We start from the raw sequence: 12,769 nt of genomic DNA on the forward strand, positions 1-12,769 counted from the left end.
ATTCCTACAACCAACGATAAATTATTGATTAAGTATTATACATTTACTCATAGATTTTGTACTTTCGCAGGAGTCCTCAAGATTCTACGAATAACAGGGAAGATGCAAGTGCTCTCACTCAACCAGCATGGGATTCTGAAAAGAAAACGGAGAAAAGATCCACGGAAGATGCTTCTCTATACTAATTGTATTAGTAAAATTATTCATTATAATATTTTAACTACAGCCTTGATTTGGCCTTGGTGAGCCTGTTGTGTCGTTGTAATGTAAGAATTGAAACATGTATGAAAGTTTTTTTTTTTTGTTATTAATTTGATTTATTTACCTACTATGAATGTCGACTCCGTATGTTGGTTAATATTCTTACCTCAGCAATTAATTGTGTTAGCTTGTGTATTATGTTTTTTTTTTAGGTAGGTAATGCTCACTAATTAAATTCTCTTTATGATATTCAGTATGGCCGATGTGGAATAGGGGCATTCCAATAACAGGACGGCCGTCTGTTAGCTATAACTATTCCTTTGTTAAAAATTGTTGTTATTTTCCAATATTTTTAAATATGTTATAATTATTTTGTGCATTTTTGTCGCTTACAACACATGATTAAAGACGATACTGGCAACACAGGATTAAAAAAGTAGGGATCAGAAAAAAATATGAATGGCGGTTCGAAGTTACAATTGTTACAAATGTGCATGTGAATTACTGATAAATAAGCTTTGTTACTGTTTAAAAAGTTTAAATAAAGTGTAAGTGAGTAATTAAGGTGTCTAAATTAATAGTTGAAATGAAACTCGTGTTTCAAAGTCATTTGTAAACCTTCTCTAAACTTAAAATACGGTCTATGAATTCGGGGGTTATAAGATAAATAAGTTTGTTAATGACTGTATCTGTAAATTTACCAATTTAATTTAAGAAAACTAAATTGGTATTTAATGAGAAGTTAAAAGCTTTTCTTCTAGCTTGGTTCAAACAATTGGATTTTTCCGCCGGTTGATGGCCGGTTGGCTAAACCCAAATAAGTAGTACCAATGCAATAGAAGCAGCTAAGATCAACTTTAGGCAGACTCCGAGCGAGCTATATAATACGATCATTATAGAACATTGATGATCTAGATATACTCTATGATCGAACTTAGAAGGCGCCAATACGATAAAACTGATCCACAATAATTTCATCACAGAAGAAACATTCCTATAAGTAAAGTACTTTATGTATTTTGTGATACATAACACTCCTCGTTTGCCTTCATTGGTTTCGGCCAGTGGGTGACCGCGGGACGTGACATAACTCGCCACCATTAAATTTATTTAACTACTCGTCTTGCCATTTTAAAAAAGTGGTTTAAGATCTCATCCCATTGTAGGTAAAAAGTTTGGTATCTGTGCAACATTTAGCGAATAAATGCTCTTCAATTAAAAAACGCAATATTATTGACTATACGTACCTACATCCTTTTATTTAGTTTTAATTTGCTGTTGGTACCTAACAGGCTCCATAAAGTTCCTAATTTAATCAAATTTATTTAACGCCTGTGTAAAACTTATGGATGCAATAAATGATTAAGCTAGGTGATTTTGCAACAAATAACCCGGATCGAAGAAACATAGCATTCACTGTGCAGAGGGCACAGTGTCGATGACCACAGATGATGATGATTCCCTAAGCTATTCACAGTTGAATAGACCAACAGTGAATATTGTACAGAAGCACCTATCATTCGATATACAAAACGGTTGGAACTGTTGGTGAGAAAGTGGGTAGTTAGAGGCACGTATTAAACGGTACTTCATCATCAAACTGGTTCAATCTGCTTTGCAAGTGTACTTAGTCAGCATCTAGGTAAGGTTCAATGCTCTGTAACCGAATTTTTAAGAACAGTGTTTACAAACATTTCGGACAACTAACAGATAGGTACCGAATCAAATTTTTCAGTAAGATAAGTAGATAGGGAAAATTACTGTCGCTATACCATGTCGGTTACATAAATTTAAAAACTTTTATAAATTAAGAAGAGTTAAAATTGTCTAAAGCGTTCCTGATGTGACGCGCCATGAAAGATGCCCATTTTCAGCATGAGACGTTTACAGGATGCTATCATGATGAAGATAGGGATGCTCCGGATGCTATTTTAAGCTGTCCCTTAACATTGATTTGAATAAATTAATAGTAGGTACTTATAGCAATATTCATAATCAACTGCAACATTACCGACTTAGCAACAACCCGAACAAAGTGTTTAAAATCACAGAAATAATTGCCTACCGCATCTAAATTAATAATGACTTAGTATTCAATGATAAAGCACCTGATTTCTAATATCTAATGGAGGTACCTATAATTATATGCAATTAAATGCGTGATTAATCATCAATTGCATACAATTTGGTGCATCCAATTATGAATTACTTACTTATAGTATTGAACCTGTTGTACTGAAGTGTAAGTAAGTAGGTAATGGTAATGGTTTGGTAATTGATATCGACATGGCGATAAAATCACCCACCTATCTACAGAGCTTTTACTTAACTAAATAGGTGCTGTTCTTAGGTTGCAGGTGCACTCTCGCAATAGAAAGCTAGACTCAAGACAAGAGCCATTGCTTTCTACCTTTCATTGCAATTTAATAAACGTATAAACATTGATTACAAACATTAGTAAGGTACTTAATTGAAAAAATGCAGGTAGTTCCAAAACCGTTACCGTTCATGAGCAAAACATAAAATTTCGCTCAATATAAAATAAAATTAAGTGAATAAATGTATCGAAAATATACTTGATAAAAAATACGTACAATTCCCCATGGTCACCTCAGTTCTCAAAAAATCACAGTTTCAATAAGACACTAAAGAAGATGATCCTTCAACGACGTCCGTGTTGCGACTGCGGCGAGTGCGGCCGGCGGCGGCGGCGGCGTTGACTGCTGCGCGGGCGCACGTCACACACTGGGGGGTCTCTCTATACATTATAGTATAGGCTGATGCACACACTGTTTAGTAGACGTACATAGCTGGGCTTTTTGTATGTATATTGAATTTGCCATACATACTCAGCAATGACCGACAACTCTCTCAGCACAAGCTTGCTTGTGTTGGGGTCCACCAACCCGCACTTGGCCAGCGTGGTGGACTAGGCCTAAACCCTTCCTTCATTGGAAGGAGACCCGTGCCCCAGCAGTGGGGACGTAATGGGTCGTGATGATGATGATGACTCAGCAATGTACGTCTAAACAGTGTGTGAATCCGCCTTTATGACCAAGTTATTATTATGTGATACGAGTATGACGAAAAACCTAGTTTTGGAGCGCTGCTGCGCGAGTCACGACTCCATCTCGTTGTATTCAACGTGCCGATTGCATGATAGCTTTCGTTCGTTTTTCTGTATATAGAGTAACCCTTCTGTTTATATCACGAAATTAGTGGTTTGTGCATCCACCGTCAGCAGCGGGTAACTAATTGTAAGGCCAGTAATGCCGGTGGCTGATGTCTACTATGTGTAGGTTGTAAGTTTGATAAGGTTCTAGATTTAGATTGTGTTATAAAAAGGAAGCTGTATTCCAATCCTGAACAATCCTGAAGACGTTTTATTTATTGTTTTGTCTAGACTAAATATTTTGTTCATCATGTTGTTCCCACATTACTATAACAATAATTAATAATCAAACTATTACATGATCTACCGTAAGTACCTACAGGTTACACTTCTACACTAGGTACATACATAGCTTTGGAAATGAAATTTGGTGAAAACTTACAAATAGTGAAAAAAATCACGATACCTAGGTACACTACCCACTACGCTGATGTTAGAAAACGACTAAAGTACAGCTTTTCACCGTGACTACGCGGCGGCGGCAGCAAGGCGGCGGTGTTATGATTTCTCTGAAAGTTTTTGCATTGGTTTTCCCACACAGTTCTAGATTCCATGTAGGTACCAGGAATTAGGAGCTATAAAAATAAGAATTAAAATTTAATGCTTTAATTTAATACTTGTATGGTTTAAACATTGTTTAGATTAAACTACAAGTAATTTATTGCTTCAACTTTTAACTCTTATTTGTATTCAACAGGCAAGAAACGGCGCTTAAATAACTTACAATATCCTTGTGTGATAATATATTTGAATAGTACTTACCTCTATGTTATACTTTACAGTAAACGACCGAATGGCGTAGTGGTTAGTGACCCTGACTACCGAGCCGAACGAAGGTCCCGGGGTCGATTCCCGGCTGGGGCAGATATTTGTTTAAACACAGATATTTGTTCTCGGGTCTTGGATGTGCCCGTAAAATGGCAATAGGCCCGCCCCCTATTACATTGGGAAAAAAGTGGGCGAAAAGTGGGTGCAGCAATGCACCTCTGCCTACCCCGCAAGGGAGTACATTAGTACAAGATGTGTGTGTTTGTTTTTTTTTACAGTAAAATAGCTAACATCTCTGAAAGTATCGGAGGAGGGAATTGTGTAGTATAGAAAAATATTATAATATACATATTTTGTAATATTTTGTAATTATTATTTTTACAGATAAGCGCCATCTAGTGCTGAGTAGCACGAAAGTATGAATATGGCTACTCGTTAACAGATGGCAGTACAGATAGTTTACTGTGTCTCTCAAACTTTAATAGTAAATTCATTGGGTAGAGGAATATAGTACTTAATATTTTTAAGACATTAAATTTATTCCACAGAATAGGTAAAAATGCTAGAAACCTTATTTGATATTTCAGAAAAGCTTAGTGAATTCAGATTTTGGTAAAAAAATAATTGACCGATTCTGAATCCACACATGATAGCACTGTCTAAATTTAAATTTGGAATACAAACATTTGATTTATACAGCCAATCATAATTTAGAAATTAAAAAAAAAAGATAACATTTGGACGGCGTTAAATTTTTCCTTTACTTATGTCTAGAACCAATACTCACGATAGGTGGGTTTACATTTGAATCGTTTTTATTTTAACATTGTTACAAATTTACAATTTAAGTAGATTAGGTACCTATATTAAGATCATTCAATCTCTTGTATTTTACAGTAGGTACTTAATAAGGTTCTACCTTTTTTGGCCTAAGATTTATTTGCCTAATCTCGTATTGCATAGTAACGTTTGGTCAAAATCTCGTTTCGCCGAAAATCGTATGGCATAAATCTCTTTTAGTAAAAAGTTATTTCGCATAATCTTGTTTAGCCTAAAAATGGTATAGCCAAATCTTGAATAGCCTAATAATGCTATGGCATAGGTTATATAAAGTAATAATATTCGATTGGCTTTAACTTTGATGGAGCGTCTCCCTACATAGCGCAAACTGGTGCCTTGTATTGTGGCCGCTAAGTGGGAAACGCTCCGCTCCGCTTCGCTGCGCTCCGCTTTGCTTTTGACGATAATGTGCACCTAACACGCTCCTCCTCGCTTTGCTCGTCGTCTCACCTATCTTTAGGTTTCGATCCCATGGGGTTTAATGGCGTTTGTAATAATTATAATGGTCATTCACTTTCGATATTTTGATCATTTAATATCGTGATTTTCGGGATGTAGGAGAAAAATACCACAATTTGTACATTTAACATACTTAATATAGTATTTGTAAAGATAATATTAGGAGAAACAAGATTATACCAATACGAACAATTAGAGCAAACGAGACTTAGGTGTTTCAAGTTTGTGCCAAAAGAGTTTTAGACCAAACGAGTCTTATGCCACATAAGACTTGGCAAAGTGATGATTCTACCAAAAAAGTTTAGACCTTACGAGTTATGCGAAATGAGTTTAGGACAATAAAGATTAGGCCAGATGAGGGGAACCCACTTAATAAAGATCTAATGAAATCGTCCGGAACAATATCTAACGAGGCAACAATAAAGAGATGAGTCACTCAACAGTGCTTCTCGATAACAACGAGGAAGAAAAGGTCGGTTGCGCGAACACGGAGGTGGCTAACGGTATCGAGCCCGTGACCTAGAACACTGCGCCGCCGCCGCCGCCGCCGCCGCAGGGCACTGCACTCTCTGCCAACTAGTGCCAACGCCAGTGTTGTAACTAGCATCTCGTGAGCCAGTTGTGAGCGACTAGACCCTTCCGTTTTTAGGGTTCTAAATTTTTTGGGACACTATTTTCAAAACAACTGTTATATATCATATCATATCGGGTTGATAACCTACGTCTGACACTCACTTGGTTATTTTGTGTGTGTCCGCCTTGCCATATCTGTACGCCCTGTGCCTAGGCACTGTTGGCAATTGGCACACCCCAATTTACGGCACAGGCCAACACTACCGACTAATCGACTACATCACACCGACCAGCCGACTGCAACGAATGCTCTCTAGCTCGAATGACTCTCCCTACACTTCTTGTTATTGAGATCGATAGTGAAATGAAATTACCACTTTTATATTTACAAACTAGGTCAAAGCAATTGCTACAGTTACAGCTATGAGTTGCGTCCAATCTCTGTTACTTATACCTATATACCTACATTAAAGAATTACATGAAGATATAAAACTGTTTAAGTTAACAGTTGCTAATTTCACAGAAGTTAATACCTTACATTGTACCTTAGGTAGGAGGTAGCTGGTAATGTCTCAATAAAAATGCTGATGACAAGGTCTAGTGACGCCCCTTGGGAGAAGCCAATATTGGTACCCATACCTAGTGAAACAATTATAGATGTATAGAAAAAAAACATTCCAGTGACTTTATTCGGTTAAAAATTAATGGCGATGGCGTACAAAAATTTGTGTATATTTTTCATTAAAAAATACTTTTACACGTATTTCTACCCCTCCATAAGCTCAAACTTCAGCTCCTCACTTCCAAGATACCGTTTCCAGTAGTACATACATTGTACCTACGTACGAGCTGGATATACAGCATAGGCAAAGTTTTGTGATATTATATTAAGTACTTACGAGTATATAGCGTGATAGGTCAATGTGCATAAATGATTCAAATGACTCATTTTGTACGACAAAGCACGATGTGCCTAGTTGTAATTGTAGTGTCCTGCTGGCCCAGTTCACTTTCTGGGTGATATGATAACGAAATATGGAGTCATGATTTTACAAGCTGCACATTCAACATTTAAAATTTAAATATTTCTCATATGATGCTGTTCAAATCTATGAAAAGTAGCGGTACCATAAGGTTCTTAAGGGCATTTCTGCGATATCTCGACGCTCTGCCAAGGACACTTTTCTACCGTGGAGAGCTCGGCCCACTTGGATCTCTAAAGGTCACGGTTTATGGAGCTGGCAACGTGACATAAGTATGTTAAGGGGATGTTCCCGAAAACAAAAATGAACTTTTACGTTCGATCTCCGATACAAAACTTAAGTGTACTTATAGGAAATTAATTTATTGAAGTTCAAATCGTTGTTATCATAATCATGGGCTGGTCATATCAGAACCGATAACCGTTGGGGTAGACGAGTTCTCGAGTGGAGACCACGAACAGGCAAACGCAGCGTGGGACGCCCTCCTGCCCGCTGGACTGACGACCTTAGGCGAGTGGCGGGTAGTGGTTGGATGAGGAAGGCCGAGGACCGAGTGTTGTGGCGCTCCTTGGGAGAGGCCTATGTCCAGCAGTGGATGATTATTGGCTGATGATGATAATCATTATACTTCTATGCAATTATTTGCTCCATATAAGCAAGTACGTCTCCCCAGGAGGCGTTATTGGTTCATTGTTTATATTTAAATACACGAGCTTTCCTTGACACGCGTAGGTACCTATATCCATCTCATATTTTTACATCCGGCATCCTACTAATGCAATGGCAAAGCAAAATGAAGGGTTTTGTGTTTGACCCTGACCTTAGATGAAAATAATCTATTGATCAAAAAACTTGTTTTAGTATTACAACAGACACAATGTGTGAGGAGATCATCACTGATCTGCCTCCTCCATAAGATCCTCTATTAAATATAAGTTTTATTAGCTTCCGGCTTGGATGTTAGTGGATAATAATAAAATAATACATCACTCAGCTATATTTATCCAATTTCATAAATAAATCATAACAAAAAATAGATCAATGAGCCGTTTTCCTTGACAGCTGTCAGTTGAGCTTTTGGGTAAGCCGATAGATGGCGTGAAAACGCAGTTTACCAACTGTCAAAAATTACATAGAGAGCAAAGAGTGCTAAACTCAGAATAAGAACTCACTAGTTGTGATTCCGTCCAGTTAGTTTGGCATTCCGTTTTCGTAACTCTATCTTCAGATTGGCAAGGGACCATGATCCATAGTCCTTAGGCATTATTACAGTATAGCAGTCACTATCACAAGAGTCACTATCTCACAAGAGTCACTATCTCAAAAGAGTCACTATCTCAAGTGCACTAACTCTACAGTATCAAGGGAGGAGGAGCAGATAGCTCAACTACAACTCAATAAATACAGGAGAAACACAAGGAAACTGAGAAAACTTGAAAAGAACGGCTGTACGCACAATCGCACTGAACGCTGAAGCAACAGTGACATCGACATCATAGAGAAAATAATACTACAATTCTACCTACCTATAGTATATAAGAACAGGATAATCTCTCAATTTTTATATTATTTCAAGATTATTATTGTTTTTTAAACTTATGAGAGTAATTATGTACCTATTAATTTACATGTGAATTTTTTATTTTTTTATGTAAAATTAATAATTAATTAATAGAAATTAAAGTCATATTATTTTTTATTTTTTTTTTTTAATCTGTTAATTTGAATGCTATTAATATAATTTTTATGATATAATTTAATTAGTACGTAATTTGTAATGAAATGGAAAAAATTTATAAATTATTATATTATGATTTCTGTTAATGTATGTGCATGTAAATTGTAAAAAACGAGTTAAATAAATGGCTATCTTATCTTATCTTATAGTGCCACAAACTTATCTGTTCCGGTGAGAGCGAACTAAATTGGTCCATACCTCATTACTTACTAAATGAATTTCATATTGACATAGATTATATGGACCAATTTAGTTCGCTCTCACCGGAACAGATAAGTTTGTGGCACTATACGTCACTTTCACATTTCGTTAGCCTCACAGAATAACATATTGTGATCTGAGTGTGTTCTGAGGGTTTGAAAGTTGGTACAACCCCAGACAACGCCATCTATTTCTCCAAAAAGGAACTTTTTTTTTTTTAACAAACGCCTCATTATATCTGTGAACGTGATATACGTGACATTTCACCCTCTTTCTCTGTGAACCAGGCTCAAGGCCCAACATTTGTAAATTTATAGCTATTTATTTTCATTACTAAGCATAGGATATACTTTCCTACTGTACCATAATCCATTATTTACACTGCACGCGACTGAATTTTCCTCTTTCAGTTTAACTCGAGACAAATAAACGAAAAAACCAAAACTACAATGGTTATGAAATAAAACTGCACTTACAAAGCATTTTTATAAGATCGCGAAATTCTCTAGAAATATACCGACTAGGTCAAAAAGAACCGGTTACGTGTGATTGCAAATAACACGGTGAAGTTTATTATGAGGTAACTTTCGTTCACCTTGACTTGAGAGTCTTGAGACCCGAGACTGATCTTTGTACTTACAGACTAAAATGTAAGAAATGAACTCATTTTTTGAATTTAAGAACAAAGTCGTCCAATAATAGCTATCATAATTATAAATGATATTTTTGTAGGTGTGGTCCATTTCAGTGTTTAGGCACAATGTTATTGGGGACGAAAATATAGCCAACCTTCGGGCATAACCAAGACTGCTACTTAGCACCACCAGCAAAATAGAAAGACAATAATTAACACAATCGCGTATCTGGAATTTCCACAGCGGCTCGAAATTTTGAGATCGATCCAAATCCTTCAGCGCAAAGGCTCGAGTTAGGACCCACCTGCCCAGAGGCCATGGGATCGAATGACTATTGCCTATCCCGCAAGGGAGTTTGTGTTGTATTTTCGTGGATTTTGATGATGATTTTTGTTACCAATTCTATGGTGGTCCAATGTTATTTAAAAAATAGAAATTTAGGTAGGTAAGTACCTAAAGATGGCGTAGTTAGGAATTTCAATCGAAGGTAAAAGTTTGTAGTCGTTTAGTATTAACTGTAAGCGTTTCAATTATTGTGAAGGAAAAATATAAGTGATAAAACTGATAAATGGTCGCTTTCAGCTTGTTGCGATACACCTTCTATTAGTTGCCTTGTGTCTCAATACTGCTATTTATGCAATTCTTATGTCATCTTTAATCTGAAACTCATTAAAGATTTTACACAATACTTAATTTAGAGTAAAATAACACTTTGTAAATACAAATCACAAAATGTATCACAAGGTTTGCGAAAGGTGCTCGTAAGAGTTGCGATTTACATTTGTGACACTATTTTCAAACTCAAAGTACCTACATACTACTACCTATTGTCCAATTTCAGATGTGCGTAGTTGCGTACATGTTTGATAATCAGTTTCATATAAATTATTTTATATTAGTTATATAGTTATAGTTTCGTATAGATAAAAAATGAAATTCAATACTTATTGTTTACACAATAATTATATACACTCAAGTGTAATGAAACTGTTCCACCTATGTTACTGGAACTATTTCATTGCTCGCGAGTGTATTTCGCAAAAATCAAGATAAACAAAAATTTTGAGTGCGTGAAATTCTCTTATTTATAGGTACGTACTTCATTTAAATTTTATAATTTACCAAATGAAATTAACATAGCTGTTTCATAACCATTCAGCAACTCGGTAGATGAATCGATGATAAGTAGTAGGTAGCTAGGTACTTGCTTACCGTACCAAATAAAATTTCGAGATTTTTTTCAGTACCTACGTAAACTTACTAGTTAGTAGTTGTAGTTATACATAGATATTTATAATTATTAAATTATCATTAAAAAAATCTTTTAAGAAATAAATAAAATTACTCACTCTCCGGAGTAACCTCTCGAAGAACGACTCTTGATGTGACTTCGACTTCGGCAGGCATTTTTCTTGGTTATTATTCACAGCAGTCCACTTAAAAGTTAATACAACTTGTTTGCAAACAAACAATACATCCGCAGCTTTTGGTCCCGCGATAGATACTTGTGTGATCTTCTTTAATTAAAACGTATTGCTAATCTAACTTCAAAGATGTCACGTATTTTCCCGTCACTTTAGTCCATAGGTATATTAGGATGTATTTAGCGAATGAATTGTCGAAAAGCTTATGTAAAAGCTGCTAGTGGTGGATGTTGACACGCGTGTCGGTCGCGAGGGCCCGGCCGCGACTGCGCGCTGCGGACTCTCTCGGAATCAGCTGCTGCTCGCCAGATGGATCTCAATATTACAAAACTCAGCGGGAATTTCACTCTTTGTTGTTGATCATACTTACCAACGGACATAATTATTATCAAAACATTAACGTGACACCCACGTATCTACGTGTTTGAATGCTGCTTTGTTGAATGTACAGCTTGCGCCTATATCAATATCACGAAATGAACAAAATTAATCTGCGGCTTTCTACACGTATCATGAAAGTATTTTTTGTTACCTACCTATGTATTGTATAGGTTTATTTATTTTAAAGATTGATTCAAGAGATAGCTGTGTTATGAATATAAGCTTTTTTTTAAGTTTTTTTTAGACTTTTAGCTTTTAATATTTAATATAGGGGATATTTAATATATTCAAGGGGACATTATACTAAAAAGTATTTTTATAGTTAGTGCCATGCTTTGGTTCAGTTTTTACCGGCACAATAAAAAAAAACATATTCTGCACCTACCTGTTTAGTTATTATTACACTGTCACATTTAATTGGTCTCCAAAGTAAATTATTAGGTTCCTTTTTTAGAGATTTTTGAAGTCAGATTTTTAATTTTTTTAATGATATTTTTTATTTAATATGTTTTTTGATATGACTCAAACAAAAAATAATAATGCGACTTTTCTGATTATTTAGGTTTATGTTTATAACATGGAAGCAGCCTGCATCAATAAAATATTATAATTGTTGAAAGTTCTTGCAAAACAGATGCTATATTGCAGAAGTAAATTTAGCTGAAATGAAAAAACCAGCCAAGTGCAAATCGGACTCGTGCACACAGGGGAACCCATGCACCTATAAACGTGTGGGGAATGTGGAATGTCCTAAATGTTGAGTGCCTTTGGTTGAATTGAATAGAACATTGTAACCAAATGGTATTATAGAACTAAATAAAATCTGTCTTTTTCTCCATGTCGGAGCAACGGACGCATTCTTTGTAAGCAGTTCTGCTACTCAACGGAAGATGGCGCTCTTTATTATTATTTTATTTTAAGTCCCCGTCCGCCTAACATGGTAGTATAAGTTTATCGTGTCTGTGTTTATCAAAGGCATAGACTAAAAGGTATGAAAATAATGGACTGCATGAGAGAGCGGTGGTAGCTCAGCAGAGAGCGGTGGTAGCTCAGTCGGGTAAGCGCCCGCTTCTCACGCCAGAGATGCGGGTTCGAATCCCGGCGCTGACATGTACCAATGAGTTCTTTTAACTTAAGTACAATGTATACCATCGCTCTTACGGTGAAGGAAAACATCGTGAGGAAACCTGCATATCTAGATCTAGCACATCTAGATATGTGAACCCACCAACCCGCAGTGGACCAGCGTGGTGGGAAAATGGTCCAAGCTTAGGAAGGCAGTTCCATTCGAGAGAGCCAGGTGCAGGTAGTTACACCCCCACAGAGAATAGAATAGAATAGAATGGACTGCATGAGTACTCGAAGTCCCGCCGCGCGCGTCTAGGGTCAGTGT

At 36.3% G+C, this 12,769-nt stretch overlaps 1 protein-coding gene across 2 annotated transcripts in view; it reads right to left on the bottom strand.

Moving 5' to 3' along the window:
• Positions 1-11,261, bottom strand: part of LOC105381742 (alpha-tocopherol transfer protein-like) — a 29,635-nt gene extending 18,374 nt beyond the window's left edge. Inside the window, exon 1 of one of the 2 annotated variants that reach the window (XM_011551537.3) lies at positions 10,921-11,261. In XM_011551537.3, the coding sequence (XP_011549839.3) occupies positions 10,921-10,978 (58 nt within the window). In that variant the 5' untranslated portion in view covers positions 10,979-11,261. Of the gene's footprint in view, positions 1-2,795; positions 2,930-10,920 lie in introns of those variants that run through there. The other variant, XM_011551538.3, reaches the window with a different exon arrangement.
• Positions 11,262-12,769: the final 1,508 nt, after the last annotated feature.

This window comes from Plutella xylostella, chromosome 4 (assembly GCF_932276165.1).
Source record: "Plutella xylostella chromosome 4, ilPluXylo3.1, whole genome shotgun sequence".
Classification (NCBI taxonomy): domain Eukaryota; kingdom Metazoa; phylum Arthropoda; class Insecta; order Lepidoptera; family Plutellidae; genus Plutella; species Plutella xylostella.